Source organism: Meleagris gallopavo, chromosome 4, assembly GCF_905368555.1.
Source record: "Meleagris gallopavo chromosome 4, MGAL_WU_HG_1.1, whole genome shotgun sequence".
In the NCBI taxonomy this organism is placed as follows: Eukaryota; Metazoa; Chordata; class Aves; order Galliformes; family Phasianidae; genus Meleagris; species Meleagris gallopavo.
The window spans coordinates 58941778-58962489 of NC_139407.1; the positions used below are offsets into that span (position 1 = coordinate 58941778).

At 40.3% G+C, this 20712-nt stretch overlaps 2 protein-coding genes across 4 annotated transcripts in view; one reads left to right on the forward strand and one right to left on the reverse strand.

The window, feature by feature from the left end:
- Positions 1-3812, forward strand: part of EVC (EvC ciliary complex subunit 1) — a 52497-nt gene extending 48685 nt beyond the window's left edge. For both annotated transcript variants that reach the window (XM_085223490.1, XM_085223491.1), the window contains exons 18-21: positions 142-268; positions 882-975; positions 1801-1918; positions 2925-3812. In XM_085223490.1, the coding sequence (XP_085079616.1) occupies positions 142-268; positions 882-975; positions 1801-1918; positions 2925-3006 (421 nt within the window). In that variant the 3' untranslated portion in view covers positions 3007-3812. The remainder of the gene's footprint in view (positions 1-141; positions 269-881; positions 976-1800; positions 1919-2924) is intronic.
- Positions 3813-8455: 4643 nt separating this feature from the next.
- CRMP1 (collapsin response mediator protein 1) overlaps positions 8456-20712 on the reverse strand; it is a 43264-nt gene continuing 31007 nt past the window's right edge. For both annotated transcript variants that reach the window (XM_085223492.1, XM_085223493.1), the window contains exons 9-14: positions 19957-20113; positions 16286-16427; positions 14680-14850; positions 13268-13447; positions 11171-11336; positions 8456-9491 (exon numbers count right to left, since the gene is read on the reverse strand). In XM_085223492.1, coding sequence (XP_085079618.1) covers positions 9400-9491; positions 11171-11336; positions 13268-13447; positions 14680-14850; positions 16286-16427; positions 19957-20113 — 908 coding nt within the window. In that variant the 3' untranslated portion in view covers positions 8456-9399. The remainder of the gene's footprint in view (positions 9492-11170; positions 11337-13267; positions 13448-14679; positions 14851-16285; positions 16428-19956; positions 20114-20712) is intronic.

Here is a 20712-nt window from a genome sequence, read left to right on the forward strand (position 1 = left end):
ACTAGCATTGTATTCCTCTCTTGAATTGAGGGAAACTGCTTTAGCAGGGGGTTGGACTAGATGATCTCCAGAAGTCTTTTCCAACCCCTATGATTTTGTGATCCTGAACAACGTGGGTACTTTCATATTTCCTTCTACCAGAATGGTGCTGCAGCAAAAGAAGGTTCTGACTCAGTTTGAACTACACCAACAAATTCGTCTGGAGTTTCTGAAACAGAAGCTGCTGGGATTGCATCACCTAGAAAGTGAGATGGAGAAGCAGATGAAGGTAAATCAGGATAAAACGACTCACCAACCTGAATCAGTCAGAGACAAAGCATCTGTTGTTCCACTCATTGGTTGACAGGTTGTAAGGGTCTTTTTGCTGCCCCAGTTGAGATTAGTGCAGAGATTCACCGTTGAAGCTCAGGAACCAGTAACACAGGCAGGCAGTTAACAGCCTGAAACCATGTCCCACAAAGAGAACCTGGGAAATGAGGGACATATTATATTCTTTATCTTACTTGTTGACGGTTCTGCATCATGTCCATTGCAAGTTCAGGCTTATTTTTTGGTTATTTGAACATCTCTGTCTAATCAAATGGAGTCTATTCAACCTCCTCACTAGTACATCAGCGTACTTGAGTTCACAGCCAAGACAAGGCGGGACAAGCCCAAATGCCACGTATGTGTGACTAGCCAGGCTTCACAGCACATCTCCTGCTCTTCATCAGATGCTCTCAGCATGTTTGTGTCAAGTGCTGTTAAAGGGAAGTCATACCATATTGTTTCCCATGCTTCTGCAATAACATGAATGTTTTTGTCACACCATGTGTAAGGTAACACAGCCCAGAATCAAACCATTTTGTGTTAACTGACTGCTGCTTTATCCTCATGTGCAGGAAGCAGAATGGGACTTCATTACTGAGTTGGCTGCACTGGCTCGAGTTCCTGTCACTGTGAAGAAACAGCTGTCCAAAAAAAGCAAGCCAGCAGGTTGGTACAATCCAGGAGTCTTAAAAAAACATAGTTCCAATTACTCTGTTCAGTATGGTGCAATGTGTCAAAACAGAGTTTTGGGGAAATATTTTTTTTTCATCAGATGAAGTAATTGGGATATAGAAAAAAAGTACAGTGAGCTTCTGCGGTCATCCAGCTTGCTGGTGGCTGAATTACAAATAAATGTGTCTGTTCCCATTCCAAAGCTGCCCTTTAACCAATAGGTATCGTGAGCTAAGGCTTTACCTTGCACAAACTCAATTTACATCATAATACATCATAAAGATGATGTATTTTAAAAAGGACTGTGTTCACCTTGTTCGCTACATTTTTGGGAGGAGAGCAGGGCTGAATCGCTCAGCTTTCATTCACTTGGTAGAATGGAAGAATCAGCCTTCCCACACACATACTCAAAAGTAAAATCTTATTTAATTGGGAAACTTGAAATATTTATGTGCATCTACTGCACTTTTAGCAGATTAGACTTATCCGTTATTCAAGAGACGCTTTCAGTGGTTGCCCCTCATAGAAACTTAAATCAGTGTGCAGCAAATTTGAAAGTCGAAGTCCACTCTGTCAACATTTACAGTAGAAAAGGCCCACATAAAGTGGGGTGATTTTTTTTGCCATAATAATTTATCTATGTGAAGTGTTACTATGTTAGAAATTACTGTAGAGGTTTTTTTGTTTGTTTTGTTTTGCTTTTAGTTTTTTGGTTTTTGTTTTTTGTTTGTTTGGGTTTTTTTTGCTAGAGAATAATCTAAAAACAGCTCTAATGACTGTGATTTTTTTTTTTTTTAATTCATGTCTTTGGTAATTCAGGGAAAAAAACAAACTCAAACTCAAAAAGAGGGACTTCAAAGTCTCCAGAATTGGAAGACAAAGATGACTCTTGTGAAAATATTCAAAAGCCCCTCAGACTGAATTCCAGCTTGTGCAGGTACAGTAGAGGCTAAAAAAAATGCATTGTGAAAAAACTATTTACACAAAATAGTACAACATCTACTTTGTAAGCAGATATGCCAATCAAAACCAAAATACAACACCTATACTAGCAAATCTTCTTTAACACTTGTTTCTCACACGTACTTGACCATTGTTTTTCTTTTATCCTTTTCTAAATTAGGAAAATCATCGGAGTTTGCTTGTCTGTGCTGTTACGGATCTTATCAATAACTTTGATTTTCAGCAGATAAATGAGAAATACTCTTTCCAAATTTCCTTTAATTAGTCTTTTAAAAACCTGAGTCACAGACAGCATAAATCAGCACAGACAATTGAACCCAATGATCTAAGTTGACTTGCAGCAACCAAAATATGCTCTGTGGTATTTAGGCTTTCAGCTACCACTTTATTTCTTCAACAAAGGCAAGCGCCAGTCTTTGGCTGATGAGGGTAGCGGTTCTAACAATGATTTTCTTGATAGATGTTTCAGTTGGCTTATGCTGGGGTGCTAACTAGAGGAGAAGAAACGGCTACAAACCTGAAAGATGCCAGCTGATTACTACAGGCAGATCAAACCAGCCAGCTGGTCGCTGGGGCTTGATATATTGAGCAGAGAAAATCCTGTTGACAGGCAAAGCAAACAGTTAGTTCTCAGGAGCCACAGGCCTTTGGGGGAAAGTATTTATCCCCTGAGTGACCTCAGCCTGGGACTGAGTTCAGGAGATGGCTCCTTTCCCCGATGGCATCAACTCTTTTCACACACTCCTTTCCCACAGCCAACAAGGGATACGCGTGTAGGGAACAGGGACACTACAAAGGAACATTTATCTTAATGCAACTTTGTTTTGGCAGCCTCAACAGAGGCAGCTGAAACCAGCGAGTGCAGCAGTTATCATCATAGAGCAAGTGCTCTCAAAATGAATTTAGTTTAAGAGAGAACAGTAGCCTTTGAAAAACCTGGTCTACAATTTTGTTTTATTTCTCTCGTTTATTTCTTTCAGAGGGAGGTCAGAGAGGCCACACGAAAGGGAGACTGAACCAAGGAAAAACACAAAGATGCTAAAAAAAAGAGGCAACAGGTAGTCAAAGTATTTATATGAGCTGTCTGAACACAGAGTACCAAAGCATTCTTCTGGGAGATCTCAGCAGCTATAAATACTCACTGAGCTGGTTTACTGAGGAACAATGAAGAACATCAATAATAACCGAGAAATCTTCTTTAGCTACAGAGTGAGAATCAATCCCAACGTTCTCACTTAGCCTTGGCAAGGGGAAACAAAGAATTCTTTAAGCTCTTCCAGACGGTGTGGGAAACATGAAGGGGAGATAGTTTTAAATGAGGAATATACCTGAGGAAAATGCAGAACCAATCCACCCTAGACTGCTGAGGTCAGGACACCGCAGTAAGGTTTCATTGTAATGTTGATGTTTTGAGCCTGAAATGTGCTGGATTTGGTCTCAGTATTTGTGGTCACTGCTTTGGACAGCAGAAACAGATAGAAATTTGAAGACTACACAGAGACTTCAGGTTCTATTGGTAAATTGAAAGATTAAATCTGTCTTTCCCTTGTTATATTTTAATGCTTCCAAGGTAAGGTATGCTTTAAAATTTGTACAAAGATTTTTGTAAATCTATTTTCCTTTGTTTATCTCAGGTTTCTGATTATTATTTTTTAGTAAGACTGAGACAAATCTCACCTACTATTTCATTTTCTTGTATTTCATTTTATATTCTAATTCCTTAAGTAAACTCTTTTGTTTTCAGTGCACTTTGTTATTCTCATTACATTCCATATGGGAGTTTTTCTTGTCATGCAAAGCAGCTCTTTCTCCCTGGCTACGCAGAGCACCTGTATCTTGTAATAAATTGCCCTGCTTAAGTAGTCTTACAGCTTTTGTGAAATAGAACTTTTCTGTCTTCTTAAAATTAACATATATTTTCCTAACTAAAGGGCTGTCCTTTGGCACTTGATGTAAAATACTACATCAGCAAAGCAGTTTACCTCGGATAAAAGTGCCGCCACACAAATGACTTTACTGGGCACGTTACACACAATTGTTAAATTGTTAATTTTCACTTCAGTCATTATAAAAATCTTTTTCTCTACATTATACTACTTCAAGCATTAGATTCTGCTGTTTCAGCAATCATTTTCCATGGTCCCTCTGCCTTACCGATGGAGACATTTTAATTGCCTGTTTGATGTGATTTATCTTCAAATGGATGCAGCCTGTTTCCTTCTGTTTGAATACCATAATTCTTCAGTGTACTCTATACACATAGCAAGAAGGAAGCTTTTAATAATAGAGTTGATTATGTTGTGAAGATACCGTTTTAAACCATGCAGTGTAGCAGAGGCTCCAGTCGCAGGCAGAATGCAGCAGTCTACCAGGATGCACTGTTTGATTCATTTCACTAGGCAAGGCTTGAGTGGCTTTCTCGCTGTCTTATCCCAAAAGCAGGGCAGCAGTGCCCTCTCCCGGGCAGCCCGTGAGGTCTCTTCCCCTTGCTGTTGGAGGGCAGCAGTTGCTTGCCCAGGAGAGTCCCCATCCCACCTTCTTTCAGTCCCTGCAGGTGAGACCCAGCCAGCCAGGGCTGTGATTCTGCCTGCTTTCTGTCCTCGGCTTTCTGCAAACTGCCCTTTTTCCTATTCTCTCACCAAGGCACCTTTGCTTCATGACAAATAAAAATCAAGTGTTACTAACTTCAGTCATTTTGCATTACACCCCTGATTCATTGCCTTGGTAAAAGTCCTGTTCAGATTTCATGCATGGCATGGCACTCCCATAGTTCTCCATAAGTGATGCGGGTGTTGAACAAGGAAGAGTATCATAGAATCATAGAATACCCCAAGTTGGAAGGGACTCATAAGGATCATCGAGTCTAACTCCTGGCTCCATGCAGGTCTCAGAGTTTGTGACAGAGAATTTCATTTGGCCAAGAAACAAGCATAGCAACACCAAGTTGAGCTCACAGCAGTTCATTTAAGCTCCGCATATTATATTTTTCAACTTTAACCATTATTAATAGTCTTGAGCTGTCTCTAGATGCTGACGATCGTAGAATCATAGAATCAAAGAAGTTGGAAAAGAGCATTAAGATCATCAAGTCCAACAATCAACCTATCACTACCATATCCACTAAAGCACGTCCCTCGGTGCCATATCCACGTTTTTTGGACACGTCCAGAGACAGTGACTCCACCACCTCCCTGAGCAGCCTGTTCCAATGCCTCACTACTCTTTCAGGGAATAAATTTTTCCTAATATCCCACCTGAACCTCTCCAGGTGCAACTTAAAGCCATTACTCGTCAGGAGGAAAGTATCTGTGCCACCAACAGGTTATTCAAAGAGGATGCAGAAAAACTTCTTTACTTTGGGAGTGACTGCACTGAAACAGGCTGCCCGGAGAGCTTGTGGAGTCTCCTTCTCTGGAAACAGTCAAAAGCCACATGGTTGCTTTCCTATGTAACCTACTTAGGGAACAGCATTAGCAGGGGGTTGGACTAGATGATTTCCATAGGTCCCTACAGGTCTGTGATTCTGTTATATCCATCCTTGAAGAGTTTCAGCATTCAGCTAGACAAGGTCCTAAGCAACCAATTTTAACTTGGAAGTTAGCCCTGCTTGGAATAGGCTGGACTAGCTACATGAGTCTCAATGTGAGTCTCATGTACCTTCCTACTGATCTGTAACCGAGTTTTTTAGTGCTTTTTCTCCATTTTGTGTCTTTCCTGTGTTTAAGGGGCAGTAGAAATAGCTTGTGAGCCAGAGATTGTGCGTGGAGAGTCTGTGGGAGATGGCTGAGCAGTTCTGCCAGCTGAGAGCAGTCTCCAGCACAATGGATGTCAGACAGGGGAAAATGGAAATACAGCTCAAAACACCTTCCTTGTAGTGTACAGCTCTTTTAGTTTATACAGAAAAGGCTCATAAGGAGCTTTGATCATGCTTTTAGATACACACAAAAGTGCTACCAAAAATGTAAGGAAAAAGCACGCCTTTTTTTCTTCCTAACATCAATGCTAACACCTATTAAAACAGCTCAGCCTCATTCATAGTTTTAAGACAAGTTACAGCCCTGCTACAAATTTTTAGCAACTTGACAATTCACAAAGCATGAAAGCAACTTCAAACTACAAGAATAAAGCAAGGAGATAACTGCTCCCACCTACATGCTCAGACTCTGAGCATTGCCCAGCTCAGTGCTTCTACAAGGGAGCACATACCAGTATAGGTTCCTGTTCTGCAGTTGTATTTGGGATCAGAAATGAATTCATTTCTATTTGCTACAGTTCTGTTTTTTTCAAGGATAGGTTAGCAGCACATGGGATGGGGCATTGCTGTGAAATAGGCTTTGGGATGGTAAAAGATGCACCACTCACCTCGTCTAAAGCTTCCAGAAGAACACCACGTGTAGCTAGCTCTCTGATGGTGTATTGCAGTAACTAAGGCGTCCGTCACCTCATCAGGATGGGGACCATGCAGCAAATTCCCTGTGCTCAGAAATAAAGAAGATATCTTTAAATTGCATCCAGGAAGCAGTGCTTATCCAGGGTGGAGAGACCCAGGCACCGCATGGGCTCAGTGCAGGCTGTCCCTAAGCAGCAGCACTGGAGTGTGGTCAGGCTGTGGGAGCTTCTGAACATGACAGACATGCTAGCACATTTCTCCTCAGAGAAATCCCAGAATCACACTGACCTGACGAGCACAGTGTTGTTTACATAGAACCACTCATCCATGAAGTGCTTCAAACACCCATAGGTATATTTATTCACAGATACTTTAACAAGAAGAAACAAATGCATGTTAACAACAGTGGAGTTTGACCCTTATACACAAAGGGTTCTTTGGTTTAGGACTATGTTTTGCACGTAGAAAAGTGGAATCTGTCAGTACTAGTTACACAGCAGTTCCTTCTATCACCTCTAACAAGAAAAGCCTTATAGACTGAATACTTTTGCTGGAAGCTGAGCAATCATTGCTACTGGCACAAACAAAATAGCTAAGGAGATCGTAACCAGCGCTTCCAGAATTTAACAGTCAGACAATAGTTTCATAAGCTGACTTTCCTCCTGTTTTCAGGGATAGACTACTAGACCTGCTGCTGGTACTATCAGTGCTTAGAGCAAATTGCATGAAAGAAGACAGTGGAGGTGGAGACCTGTTTTTCAAGATTGCTAGACAAGATGGCTGACCTGCTGGGCTGTAGGCTATTCCAGAGTGGTTTATTCTCAGGCTTCTCTGGTGACATCACTTTATATAAAATATACGGACCAAGCAAACAGACAAGCGTAGGGATAAGAGTATTCTCCAGGCAATAGGAAACACGAATTTGAATCCTTGGCGTGGAGAGTCAAATATTTTTTACAAGCACAATATTTATATTTGCTGTTGATGAAAGGCTTTTTTTTTTTTTTATTTTGGAAACAGAATCAATTCAGATCACCTTAGGCTGAATTGTGGTGTTTCTTCCCAGGTTCAGATTAAAACCAAAACAAAAAGAATAGCTGGCTATTCAGACCAGCCCTGATGACAGAAATAAAGTTTTGTAGGGTAGTGATTTGTCTTCTGGTAATACTGGAGGTGACAGCATGCTGGTTTCAGGATACAATGACAAGTTTCAGGTAGGCTATACTCCAAAACTTTCATGTCAAGTTTCAGGTAGGCTATACTCCAAAACTTTCATGTCCCACATGCACCTGACGTGCACCACTCACCCTGTGCCAACAGCTTATTGCTGCATGGAAAGGATACACCAGCAATAAGTGGTCAAGTATCACAATTAGATAAAATCATTCCATTGGCACTGTGCTGCCACTGTACCTTTCCTATTCACTTAGATAGTGTAGGAAAGGACAAAGCGGCACAAGGCCAATGGGTGGTGCTTTGCCAACCTGATCACTTTCACAGCGCACCCATCCTTCACTGTAGCTCACACTTCCCACATCTGCAACACAATCAGACAACTAAAAAGTGACAAAAAATATTTCTTCTACAGAGTCTGTGAGAGAACCAGAAAAACAGGGCAAAAGCATTTCCATAGCTCTCATAGAAAGAGGTAATATAAGTCCATTTTTCTCACCTTTTCTGGATCATGTCTTGTTCATGGCAAGCCTAAGGCCTCTCCAAGCTCAGACCAGCACAGAGCACACCAAGAAAACCAGTATCAAGCCATATACAGCTTAGGTAAAACTGGAGCATTTCTTATTGGTTTTCTACTACAGATGAAGATGATGGCAATCAACTACTAAAGATCTTGGGAGAAAGCTAATTTAGGTCTCCCTTGGCCAAAATTGAGACAGCTGCAAGATAAATGGTAAAGTATATTTTTTACAGCAAACTCTTATTTAATTAAGACAGATTAGATCATGCTATGGTGTGCATATGCAGAAATTTATACTTAGATATCCCTTGTTATCTAAGGTGTTTCCTTCTTTCACGTGATGCCAACCTAAAAGACAATTTCTCATGAGTTTCTCCACCCAAAATTTTCCATCATTGAACAACCAGCACCAGAAAGCAGAGGAAGGATTATCCATCAATTAATTTCCTTTATTTCACAAGCTTTGAATTCAGAAATAGAACCACGACTAGTAGATCTTGATACGGTAGAGTAAGTAAAAATGCATGTGATTACAAAGGAAAAACTTTGTACAAAAAACTTTAAAAATCCGACGGCAACTTGAATTATCTGTAAGTACCAAAAAACTCATGCAGAAGGAGAGCACTACTGCCCAGGTGGAGAAATCCCTGCAGGGGTGGCAATGGCATTGGTTTGTATAAAGTATGGCGCTGTCTAAAATGGAAACGATGAAGACACAGACTTGGAACGTACTGAGTGGGTACAGACAGGTGCTACAGAGACCATTTGTCATTAGTTGTCCTGATGATTTTCTGTGTCCTAGAGAAGTGCTTCTTGGGTTTATAATAAATTAAAGATAAAACAGAAGCTGCCTATACTACTCTACTGCATACTTTCAAGATGGCCATTTTCTTCCTTCGTAAGTGTTTTTAGTGGTGGTTATCAAATACAGACATTAATCTTGGCATTGCGTCTAGTCAATTGTTGGCAACGTGTTCTATAGGGACTCACTCCTGACTCACAGAATGCAACTTGCATAAATAACTCAGTAACATGCATTAACTATTCTAATACAGCAAAAGGGTGCAAAGGAACCATCATTCAGTTACGAGACAAAGCTAAAACCTGTGGTCACTAAAGGGGCAATGGAAGCACCATGCTTTAAGGTGACTATGGCATGAAAGCACAATTGTGAGGCAAGTAGTTCCAAGCAAACACACCACACTATTATCACCTCTTTCTATACAAATTAAAAAAAAAAAAAAAAAGGACATTTCGTTTTTTATTTCCATTAGTACCAAGTAAAACTGTGGGTTCAGTAACACAGATATTGAAGGGAATGTACATTATTCCCATGATCCTTCCTCCTCGTGTTTCTGTCCATCACCATTTTTCAGCCAAGACTGGTAATATTAGAACGACCACCAGGAGGTGCCACGATGCGATGTCCAGTGCGGCGGGGATTGTTGTCATCTATCTGAGCTCCTGCAACAAGAGGAACACAGAAAACAAGGCTATGAAAAGGGCAAAATCAAATAGTCAGCGGTGATGTTTTACATGACATTCCAGCTATGCTCCCCTCACATCACCATCAGCTAGTTTCTCCTGAGCCAAGCTCCTGCCTGAAGTGCTAAAGAGACCTTCAAAGGTGCCCGTGCCCAGTTCAGGTCATCTTCAATAAGAAATGCAGGCATAAATGTTTGGGATCAGACTGATCATAAATGCTCGTCCTATATGGGAAATTGTCTTCCACTGATCTGAGAAAGAGTCCAGGCAGGGATGACCACCTGGATTCCCTTCACAAGATCAGATCCTGACAGCTCTATTATTAAGAAAGAAAATCATGAATGTGCAGAATGGCTTTTTCAAACCTGCCTCATTCATTTAAAATACCTGTCCCTGCACGGTCCATGGGTTAACAACACAGTAAATCTGATGTTAGTGATCATAAACGCACATGAAAGGGAGCACTGATCTGATGTAAACTCATTCCCACTGCAAACTACATTTTAAAACATTGGAAGATTAAGTTTGTGACAGCAAGCTTTCTGCTATGCTAAATATTGTGTGAACACACTCAGCTTCTTAAAGGCAAACTAAGACTACTAAAAAATTGTCAGAACATTTTAAAAGCTATTGTAGTCTCTAACTCAGTCACATGTGAGGTGCCTGACTGCGATCAAACTTGCACCACTAGGTGCCATGGTAATACACAGGTCCAGCAGCAGACTCAGAAACCACAGCATCACATGCTTTTCAAAATCCTCCTATTATTTTTTATTGTTGCAGGTCAAACTTCTAAGCTTTTTTTTTTCTTCCTTATATAGATATACATATTTCTGTCCGCTCACCGCGGGCCCAAGTATACAGGGAAAAATACATTTCAACTCACTAGAAGGGTTTTTAAAATACTTACTCTCCTTAGGCTTTCTTCTACAAGTTTTAATTTCTAAAGAAAGGATTTGTCAGGAATGAAAATGCCACCATCTCTCCCAGTGGAGGAGAAAATCCTGTGACTTTCCTAACAACATCATAAAGAGCCCCTTATTTACCAAGTGGGCTGCAGACTTTTGAAGGATAGCAATTTAACACGCTTGTAATTATCTTCAAATGACAAGAATTATTTCCAACAACCCCAAAGGATGATTTTCCAGTCTATTTCTTATGCACCATGGAAAATATTTTGGGCACCAAGAGTGAAGAGACATGAATAAGTATAATCTGCATATTAATAGATACTGCACATGGTTTGGAGATCATGGGCAAGGACAACTGACGTTCCCACATCTAGCAGCTTCTGCCAGTACTGTAAGAAGGACATCTGAGGTGTCTGAGCCACGTGAATCACACCAGGCCCACATGCCACTGACCACCAATGGGCCACATATTGACCAAAGACCTCTGCTACCTGCACGGTGTCAAGTAAATAATACTAACAGACTGCAGCAGAAAAGTATTTTAAATTACAAACGTTCTGAATATTTGGTGATTTGTTAAATATTCCTAAGGAAAGAATGCGTATGAACATATTTATATATGTTCCTATTACATATATGTATTTTTTTCATATTGCATTAAAGAGGCAATTATTGTAATTGAAATTTATCACCAATAATCCATACTCAAGGATTTAAAGGCACTTCTAATGAGTTGGGTTGACTTACCTGATAAGCTAAAATTAGACTGATGGAGGTTTCTGATTGGTGGGGGCTGGTTTTTGGCAGGGGAGGATTTAGTTGAGGGTGCAGGAGTTGCATATTTTGGCGTAGCAGGGATTTCATACACAGGCCCATCATACATTCCTCTGGAGACTCCTTGCAGTCCTCCCACCTAAAGCAGGAGCAGAATAAAACCAGACACTGAATGCTCTGATAATGCTCCCTAATGACACTCCTACCAATACACAGAGGCCACTGGGCACAGTGGGGTTTCTGTATCTTGGCCTATGGCTCCTATGAGGAATATGAGAAAAGAGAATCGTAAGAGTTTCATTGGCCTTACAAAGACAGAAATTTAGGAAATGTATGTTTAAGAAAACAGCTCCAGTTTTCAGGAAGAGTCTCTAGCCACTGGATTTCAGAATCCAAAGTTCATCCAAAGGATTAGAAATCTAAGGCTTATATGATTACTGTTTCAGAACCATTTCCCCCATGGGTTAACAGTGGAATTCGAATGCCATGTAGGAAAGCCACACTATTCACAGGAGTCTGATCTAGCTCTTACAGAAATCAATGCTTTTTCCTTGTTTTGGGGAATTCAACATCAGGCTCAGAAGAACCTTGCAAGCTGAGCCAACATTAATGCCCAGAAGGAAGCAGCTGCTCACAGCAGTGAATCTACAGGGCTCCACAAAGGCAGGGATTTATACTGCTATCCCTATTCCAGGAGGTCTTCCCTGTGCCAGTCAGAGCTCTGCAGGCCCTTCTGTGATGTGTTCATCTATCTTCTCTTGTGCAGTGATATAGCCACAGAAGCTAATGGTGGCTGATATGACCATCACTGAGTTTTTGAAAATGTTTTCAATTAATAAAATTTGATAGTGGGAAGAGAAACACAGATATGGGATTGCTCTCACTTCCTCTCTGCAGGCAGCAGAGGGAGCTGGAAGTGCAAAAATGTCAGTGCCTCACTTGGTTCCTCTGCATACCCTTCCCAATGTATCTATAATCAAAGCTCTTTCCCAAATCCAGTCCCATTGCTAGATGCAAGTTACTTCGCCCAGTTATTTTTGTGCAAATCTCTACTATGAAACACTGCACTAAGATACTTGTTTTGGAAGTGCAGTTTTCACTATTTAAATAAAACAACATAATCACTCTATACTGCACTGCCATGTGCTAAACCCTTGAAAGGCAAACATGAAGAAAAGGCCCACATCATCTAACTCAATAATGTAAAAAAGAAAATTAACCACTTGGTGTTTTGCAAAACTCTTATGCAAATACATTTTATTTTTATGCTGTGTTTTCTCCTTAGAAGAGCAGACTTTCTCTTTCATAGCTTGACAGAATTTGTATAAAAATGCTGGAAGACTTATCAACCCACTTATAGGTTTAATTTCAACAATGGCTATCCTTGCAGGGAATGGCACACACTTAGTTGAAGAAAATAAATCTTTTAGTAAATTTTTTCTTGTTACCTGTTCTCTCAAAGTAATTTTATCACCCACTGGCAAAATTTGGCATCAAATTCCAAAGAACCCCTAAATATTGCCAAGCCAGGCCAACCCCTAGTCTTAATCTTAGTTATTTCCCAAGCTTTTATTTAAACACAAGAGAAAAGCTTTCTGAGCTGTGAATGCTGCTAAAACTCAGTTCAGCAAATGCACCAGCAGCAGTTCAGAGATGCCAAATATAAAGAGGATCTCTGACTTTTCTTCTCTGCAATGTGGCTGTACATTATGCAAAGCTTAATATCAATTTTAAATTCTTAATTTTCTTCTGGCTAACTCTTCTCCCAAAGAATCATTATCTCTTTGCTGACAAGAAGTAAATTGTATCACTACTGCCTTCAGAAGACGGCTTATCTGGGCATAAGACAGTTCCCCCAGTAGGCCTTTATGCGCTCTACTCAGTGAAGAGCACAGTGTTAAGTAGTATCAGTTGCACAGGAGCCAGCTCTTTGGTCATGTTTTGAACAAGTCACACATCCTCCATCTGATGTGGGCTCATACTAGCACAATATAATAATAATTTAAAAATTGCTAATGTGATTCCAAGAGGATATGGCTTGGAAGAAGATTAAATAATATCTGACATTACCTTATTCCTGATTTTGATCCGCTGGTAAAGATATTCAGGGAAGGGTTTGCGAGGGATGAAACGGCCCATTCCTTTATTTACGTGCAGGTTCCCATCTTCATACACAATCTTCCCTTGGCTTATGACCACTAGCGGGGCACCGTGGCACTCCATTCCTTCAAAGATGTTGTACTCAACAGCCTGAGGATGAACAGTACATTCACTGCAAGTTTGGTAAAAAATCTCCTTCAGTTAATAACTAATAAACCACATTTGTGGTCATATTTTTAAGCAACTGCCATTAACAGGCATATAAAATTGCTGTTTGAAGGAAAAGCAATGCATTTCTGTATTAAATGATTTAAAAGCATCTATCCGATCCACCTCTCCTGGATATGTTGCTTACTTTCGATGGAAAGGACTTTATCTTCTATTTTTTGAGGACTTTCCCTGTTTATCTAGAACCTCTAGAAATGCAATAACCTCACTAAGAAGGAAAATTCTGGCTCAGATGTCAGATACCCACAAGACATGGTCCCACCATGTATGTGCTATGACTGTGTAAGGCAATTTCAGATGCCCAGCAGAGAAAGCTTCAGACTTGCAGAAAGCATTTGAGATTTCAGAGCCAGCACATGTATTTCTGTCTGAAAAAGCCCAGAAAGGACCAGGAAAGCTTGAAGCTAAACAAGAATGACTGCCAAAGGGCAGGTGATCATTATTTTTTCAAAAATACTGAGATATTTTAAGAGAAAGAACTAAAAGCAGAATCACCTCAATTTACTTTTTAAAGGTTTTCAAAGGTTTATGTCTTCTTAATATAAACCACATCACTGCATTTATAGTAAAATTTATATAAGATTTTCCCAATATAAAAGACCGCAGCACTGATGATACAAATTTGAGAGAAACACAGAAGATCTGCTCCAGCCAAAAACAAAGTGATGGTGAGTCACTGTTGTACTCTGTGCTAAGGACAGCAAAGTATATATCAAAGCTTTGCAATTAAATGAGCCATGGAACTGTTAGTATTTCATCATCTATAATACACGAAAGTATCGTTGATTTAAACGTCCATTTCACAACACCGGCTGCTTTTCGTGTAAGCAAAAAAGTGAGCTGATTTCAAACTTACAATCACAGCTTTATTAACCTCAGCTGCAGACCTGCTACTTCACACTGATTTATAGATCAAGCACAAGCACGAAAAAATAGTGCAACTGTATATGCAGAGAGAAAATAAATCCTTCCTGATCCCAGTGCTTCCAATGCAAGATTCATTACCTTCATTTTCAGAACTACACATTTCAGATAAGGAGTAGGCAGCTGCCCCACTCCTCTACATTTTACGTTTCCTCACATGAAACTGGATCAACATTTGAAAAGTGACAGAGACATTTCTTTTTTGTTGTTTGCTGTCTTTCTCAGCTTACCGATTTATGGCTTTTAGCTGTTATAGTCTTCACCTTATCAGGGTCCCAAATAACAACATCAGCATCTGATCCAACAGCAATCCGGCCTTTTCTTGGATACAGGTTGAAGATTTTGGCAGCATTGGTGCTGGTGACAGCTACAAATTGGCTTTCATCCATCTTACCTGTGGCCTAAAAACAATGTGACTTCAGCAAAACATTTGTAAGATAGAGACCGAGTATTCAGAGTGCTGAATGGAAAAAAAAGAAGAAAAGCCAACAACATTCTGATGCCGTGGATACCATCAAGTTTCTCAGCTATCCAAGGTCCCTTTCCCTAAGCACTGATGCCTGTGTGTTTTTGTATAAGTCCTCGTAATTTCCATTTAAGCATTTTAATGAATGTAGAACTGAGATACATACATGTAAGTATTACAAGAGTAACTAAAAGATCAAGTATAAAATATGATCAGATTCCTTTAGAAACACTTCTTGCAAATTAATTCTATTCTCCTGTATGTATTCCCAAATCTGCAAATCAAAGAAATACAACTCCAGTTATAAAGCTCTTGCCTGGAGACATGTCACCACCCATTGAACATTTTATACTGTTAGTGATGGCTTAGTAGCAGCTGTACATTTTCGAGTTTGCATTAGAGTATTTTGAGGTCTTCACTGGCAATAAATAAATAAACATGTATTTACTGCCTGATAAATCCTGAGATATATAAGCTATTTAGTAGTCCAGGAATGAATATTGCCACCTGTAAGCCTCATCTTGCAATCCCTGTGGCAGCTCTTTCCCTGTAGGAGTAACAGAATGAAAACATCACTGGTTGCATTTTGCTTGCTTTTTTATATATGAAGATATCTGAAGCTGCTTCTGTGCTTGCAATTGCAAAAGTGGTCCCTGAAGACAGTGGTTATTAAATACCACCTGGGTGAAGTGCTCACAAGAGCATCGTAAATACCTGCAGTTTGCAGTTTGTAATACACATCTGAGTGCAGTGCAGTGCAAAGTAATAAGCCTGTGTGTGTGACTGGGTGTGGAAGTGAAGACAGACAATGGAGGAAGAATATCATTACTTATTAGGATCCATGGAACCATCAAAAAAATGCTAACATACACCGGCACCCCACAGCAAAATATGCCAGCATGAATTACATGCAACGTTCTCCTTCAAAGCACTTTATGGTTTAGCCTCAGGCTCTGCTGCCATCCAGTTGTAATTTCTGAAAAACGATGAGACACTTCCCAAATTCAAACAATCCATTCATTTCATTTACATGAGGTCTACTTCACAATCATTGAACTGTTCTACGTGTCATGTGATCATACATCTATGAGAAGCATCCGCTCTGACACAACTGAAAAAATTACACACTGCAGTCTGTGAAGCTTCAGGTCAAGTAAAACACTGTGGCATTGCATGTCAGAAGTGATACACAGACCTGAGTTTATAAAACTGGAGCAGGTTTCTGAAACAAACAGTTCATCTCGTAGTTGCTCTCTCTCTGGGAATTCTCACTAATATATTAGAAAGTCACTGAAATACTGATGAGGAGTCTCCTGCCTTGCAAAATTCAGCCAACAGTCAATTTTCTTGTCATCAAAGTAATTACTTACTACAGCCTTGTCCCAGACAACAGTCATTCTCTCCTCAATCCCATTGACCCCTTCAGGAATCATAGTGAAGTTGTCCTTTCCAATGGCTTTCTGGGCAGTGCTGTAAGGGCAATGTCCACTTCCCGTCACCTGCAGGTCCCCACTGTGGAGTTAACACACAGAAGGTTTAGACCAGTCACTGAGGCTACCTTTGTCTCAGACTAGCTCAAATGGACCTTTCAAGGCTACACACTGGAGGTATAGGCTCTAAGTCACATCAGCAGCCTTTCCATGTTGGCTACAGAGCACTGAAGAGCCAGCAGCAGTTTTGACATCTCCACTTCTCCCTGAAACACCCCGAGTTCCTGTAGATTACACCCTCCTTGGGTTTAGGGCTGCTATCAACAGAGATCAGGCACAAACACAAACCCAGACAAAGGATTATTGTTAAGATTAAGGAAATGAACAGGAGCTTCTATGAAATGTCTGCTGTGCTCAAATTCATAACCGTGTTCAGAAATAACAGCACGTTTTGCAGCACAAAAGCTTGTTTCCCTGCTTTTCTCCCCAGCACATACACTCTACTGTAATTTTTACACAAATGTTCCCTGACTGGCCTTACAAAACAGGACAATGAAAATAAAAAGGAGGAATATTTTTTACCACATTGTCTTTTAATTAAACAAAAAAGGGGATAGTGCAAGTGAAATGTACTCTGGATTTACCTAACTTATAGGCCTTACACAGGGAAACGCAGGGAGTGAAACACAGAAAGAGCTACCAAAAAAATGATTGTATTTGAATATATTTTTTCACCTTAGAAAAAATTTGTTGCACAGATCAAAACTGGAACACTACTACTTTGGGGAATAAGAAGGAAGAGCATAATTAATATATAGTATTTTATATAGGAAAAAAAAATAGGCTCTTCAGTATCTACAGGAATGCTTACAGCAGTCAAGCAAGTTGAAACAAATTGTAATTTCTCCTATTGCTGCAGAAGGGTGACATCCCAGCAGCCTGTCATTCTTTCTAATTGATAAATTCCAACTCTGAAACATCTGAATGATTCTAGTCCACAACTTTACGTATCTGCAAGCTAACATGCAACCAAATACAGAAGAAAAAAGTCACACATCACTAACTCAAGTGCAATTTTCTGGGCTGCCAACCCTAACGATTGCTGACAGTTGGAGAAGACCCTTTGGCCTCTGTTCTGGTTCTTCACCATGCTCAGATCCAGCCATTCATTTTTTGTTATAAGCCAAACATGTTTTTCACAGTGAAATAGTGATGTTTTAGCTATTCCTAATTATTAATGAGTATATTAATGAATACTAATCCGTAGGAATGTATTAAAGAGTAATAATCCATAGGATTAAGTCAAATCCATCAGTAAAACATTAATTTATTCTAACGCAGCAATAAAGACATAAGATTGTATGCCATTTCTTCTTTCTTGTTACACTCCTACTGTTTAGGTGTACGCCGCTGTCAAGTGTGGGGTGAGCATCTGATCAGCTGAACAACTGAAATGAAGGGACCACCACAGAAAACATCTCAAAAAAGTGGTGGGAATTAACAGCCAACATCAGTGCCTCTTTAAACACCACACCAATACCTCATGACATTTTTTTTCACTGTAAACAAGGTTATGGGGGCAGATGATATCTTCAATGTAGTACTGAGATCTCACATCTCTAACTTGAGAAGAGATGTGCCTATGAAGGCAGCAATAATGCAGTAGTACACCATGGAAGATGAAAGCTACCTGAGGTGCATGGGGCCACAGATGAAAAAAGAACTAAATCTGCAAACCCTATGAGACATACCCTACATTTTCGTACTTCCAACTCAGTAAAGTCACCAGATTCTGGGTAATCAGCATAAGCAGTATGCTTACTTGCAGAAGATGAATATTGTTGAATATTGTTCTTTAATGGATGTAAAATATTGGTCTCCTGATGAACAGTGAAATAGAAACATGAAATACTATGATTACCATCATCCTTGCATAAAATTCCCCACAAATGCAGAGCAGAGGGATAATATATACAGCTCTTTTTTTAGTTTCATAGTATAGATTTAAAGTATTAAAGCCAAAAGCAGGCTAAGCTGCTGTCATTTAAGATCTAGGACTCTAAGCCTGTAAGAAAAAAAAAAGGTATTTTGCATGCTTGGAGGATAATGAAAACTTCTCTCCCTCCTCCATTTGTCTTTCTGATATTAGGGTTAATGTCATTATTTGGATTCCAGGTCTAAAAATTCTCTTACTATTTCAGCCGATCTGTTTTGACCCACATATTATTTGAGGACTCTCTTTTCTGAAAACGTATAGCTGTGTCTGACAGAATAAAGGACCAAACATTCTGATACACATGTACACGTATGCTTGCTAAGAGCTTTACCCTCACACAATGAGCTTCACTCCTTACACTGCTGTTAGTGACAAGTCAGACGAGAAAAGCCATTTTTCCTTCTTGTCCTTATTTTACGGAACAGAAAGCTCAATAATGGAAAATTAGGCCACAAGGCCTTCAGAGCAGAACAAATGCTTGCACATTCCTACCAGAAATGCATGTAACTCAGAACTCAAATGCACAGTCATTAACAGCGCAGTGAATGCAGCACCATTATAGTAGCTGAGCTGAAATCTAGATGTGTTGAGCACACAGTCTGACCTGCAATGTGCAAGCAGAGATGTATGCAAGGAAAGAAACATCCCTCCAGCTGAAGCAAAGCTCTCAACCTGAGTTACATACCACACGGCTTTTGTATCGCTGGCCCCATTGCCATTGCTCCATGCAGCCAGTTAGTCATGTTGAAGACTAATCTAAGGAGGAAACATATTTGAAGACCAACAGGCCACATTTAGGGTTAAAATTGTACTGTGCTGTGTAAAGCAGAGAGATTCTCAGAAAGGGGAGACAACAGGTGAGACAAGTGCCACACATGGGAAATATGGGTTTCAGTGGCTGCGCTCCTAACATCAGCACCAGCAATCCACCCCGGGGGAACTACAGCTGAACTTCCTTATGAATTCTAAGACCCACAGTTGGCTACAGGCAGCACTTTCAGGGATGGATTTACAGTCTGTGTTGCTGGCAAGACATTCCTGACGTCTTCTATATGAAGAAGACACTTGTCTCTACATTGTCCATACTGCTTTCCCCTCCTTAGTGATAATTTATCCCCTTGCCAACCTGAAGACAGCCAATCCATAGCCCTGTTGTCTCATGTGATGCGTTCCATCACTAGCCTGTCTCCACCTGAATCCCCAACAGTCTCCTTTGTAAAACATTCTGGTCACTTTCTTATGCCTGACATACATTCTCTATACATATCACTTAACTTCCAGCCGGAGGACTCTGGAATTTATAAAAACATAAGCCATGCTATACTGTTTGTTTAGCTGTACAACTAGGAATCACTTAAAAAGCAGAAAGAAAACGAATTTCTGAATAACCAGACATCTTATCTCAAATATGCAACTCAGAACTGGAGGGTCCAGGTCTGTCCATCAGTCCAACACCCCCCAGCACAGGTTCACAGATGGTTTTCCACCATCCCTTCTCTGTTGTGTCATGTATGGCACTGGTTTTCAAGAAACTGAGTTGATCTCTGGATGCATTATTCCACATGGCATATGCACTTGATTAGCCACCAGCCAGTTAAAAAAATGAAGGTCTTACCATGCTAAAAGCGAATTTAAGTAATCTGGAGTGGTAGGATCAGGGCTCAGAGGTGGTGAGGTCACAAAAGCTGCAGCCTTGGCCCAGTTTTTGCTCCAGTAATGTGTCCCATCTGTCCCCAAGCTGGCAGTGATCGGCTCTCCAAAAACAAGGGGACCTTGGGGAAAGCAAGGATATACAGGAACTGATTACACTCCACTCTCTTTCCAGCACATTATAGATCTTGCTGCACGCAGCCATGTATAATTTATGCATTGCTACATGGTCAGTGTAGCCCCCAGAAAATAAAGCAGCCTTGGCTTTGTCTGCATGATAAAAAATTAATCAGGAGGGTCTCTGAGCTACACATGCTTTTGATCAGGATATTTACAAAGCTCTCTTTTTAATCCAGAAGGAGACAGTTCAGACCTGGTTTTAATTTGTACTATTTTAATCACAGCCATGTTCTCTCCGTTGCTGTGCTTCGGAGTGAATTTAGGTGGAGGATGGGCTCCAGCTGGCAGATGCCTTTCTATCACTCTCAGGTTGGGCATGGCACCACCAGATAGCAGCATATGGTCCCCCCAGCAAACTCCAAGTCTCCAGGAACATAAATATCAAGATAATGTTTAGCTCTTTGGCTTCCCCACATTGCTCATACACCAACCAGCAGAACAGAGCTGACTCTCCTGCCTGTCTTCTCCATTTTCAAGTGAAATGAATGGAAAACTAACTTTGAGAAAAAGATGGAAAAGTGTGAGTCAGCTCTTATTTGGT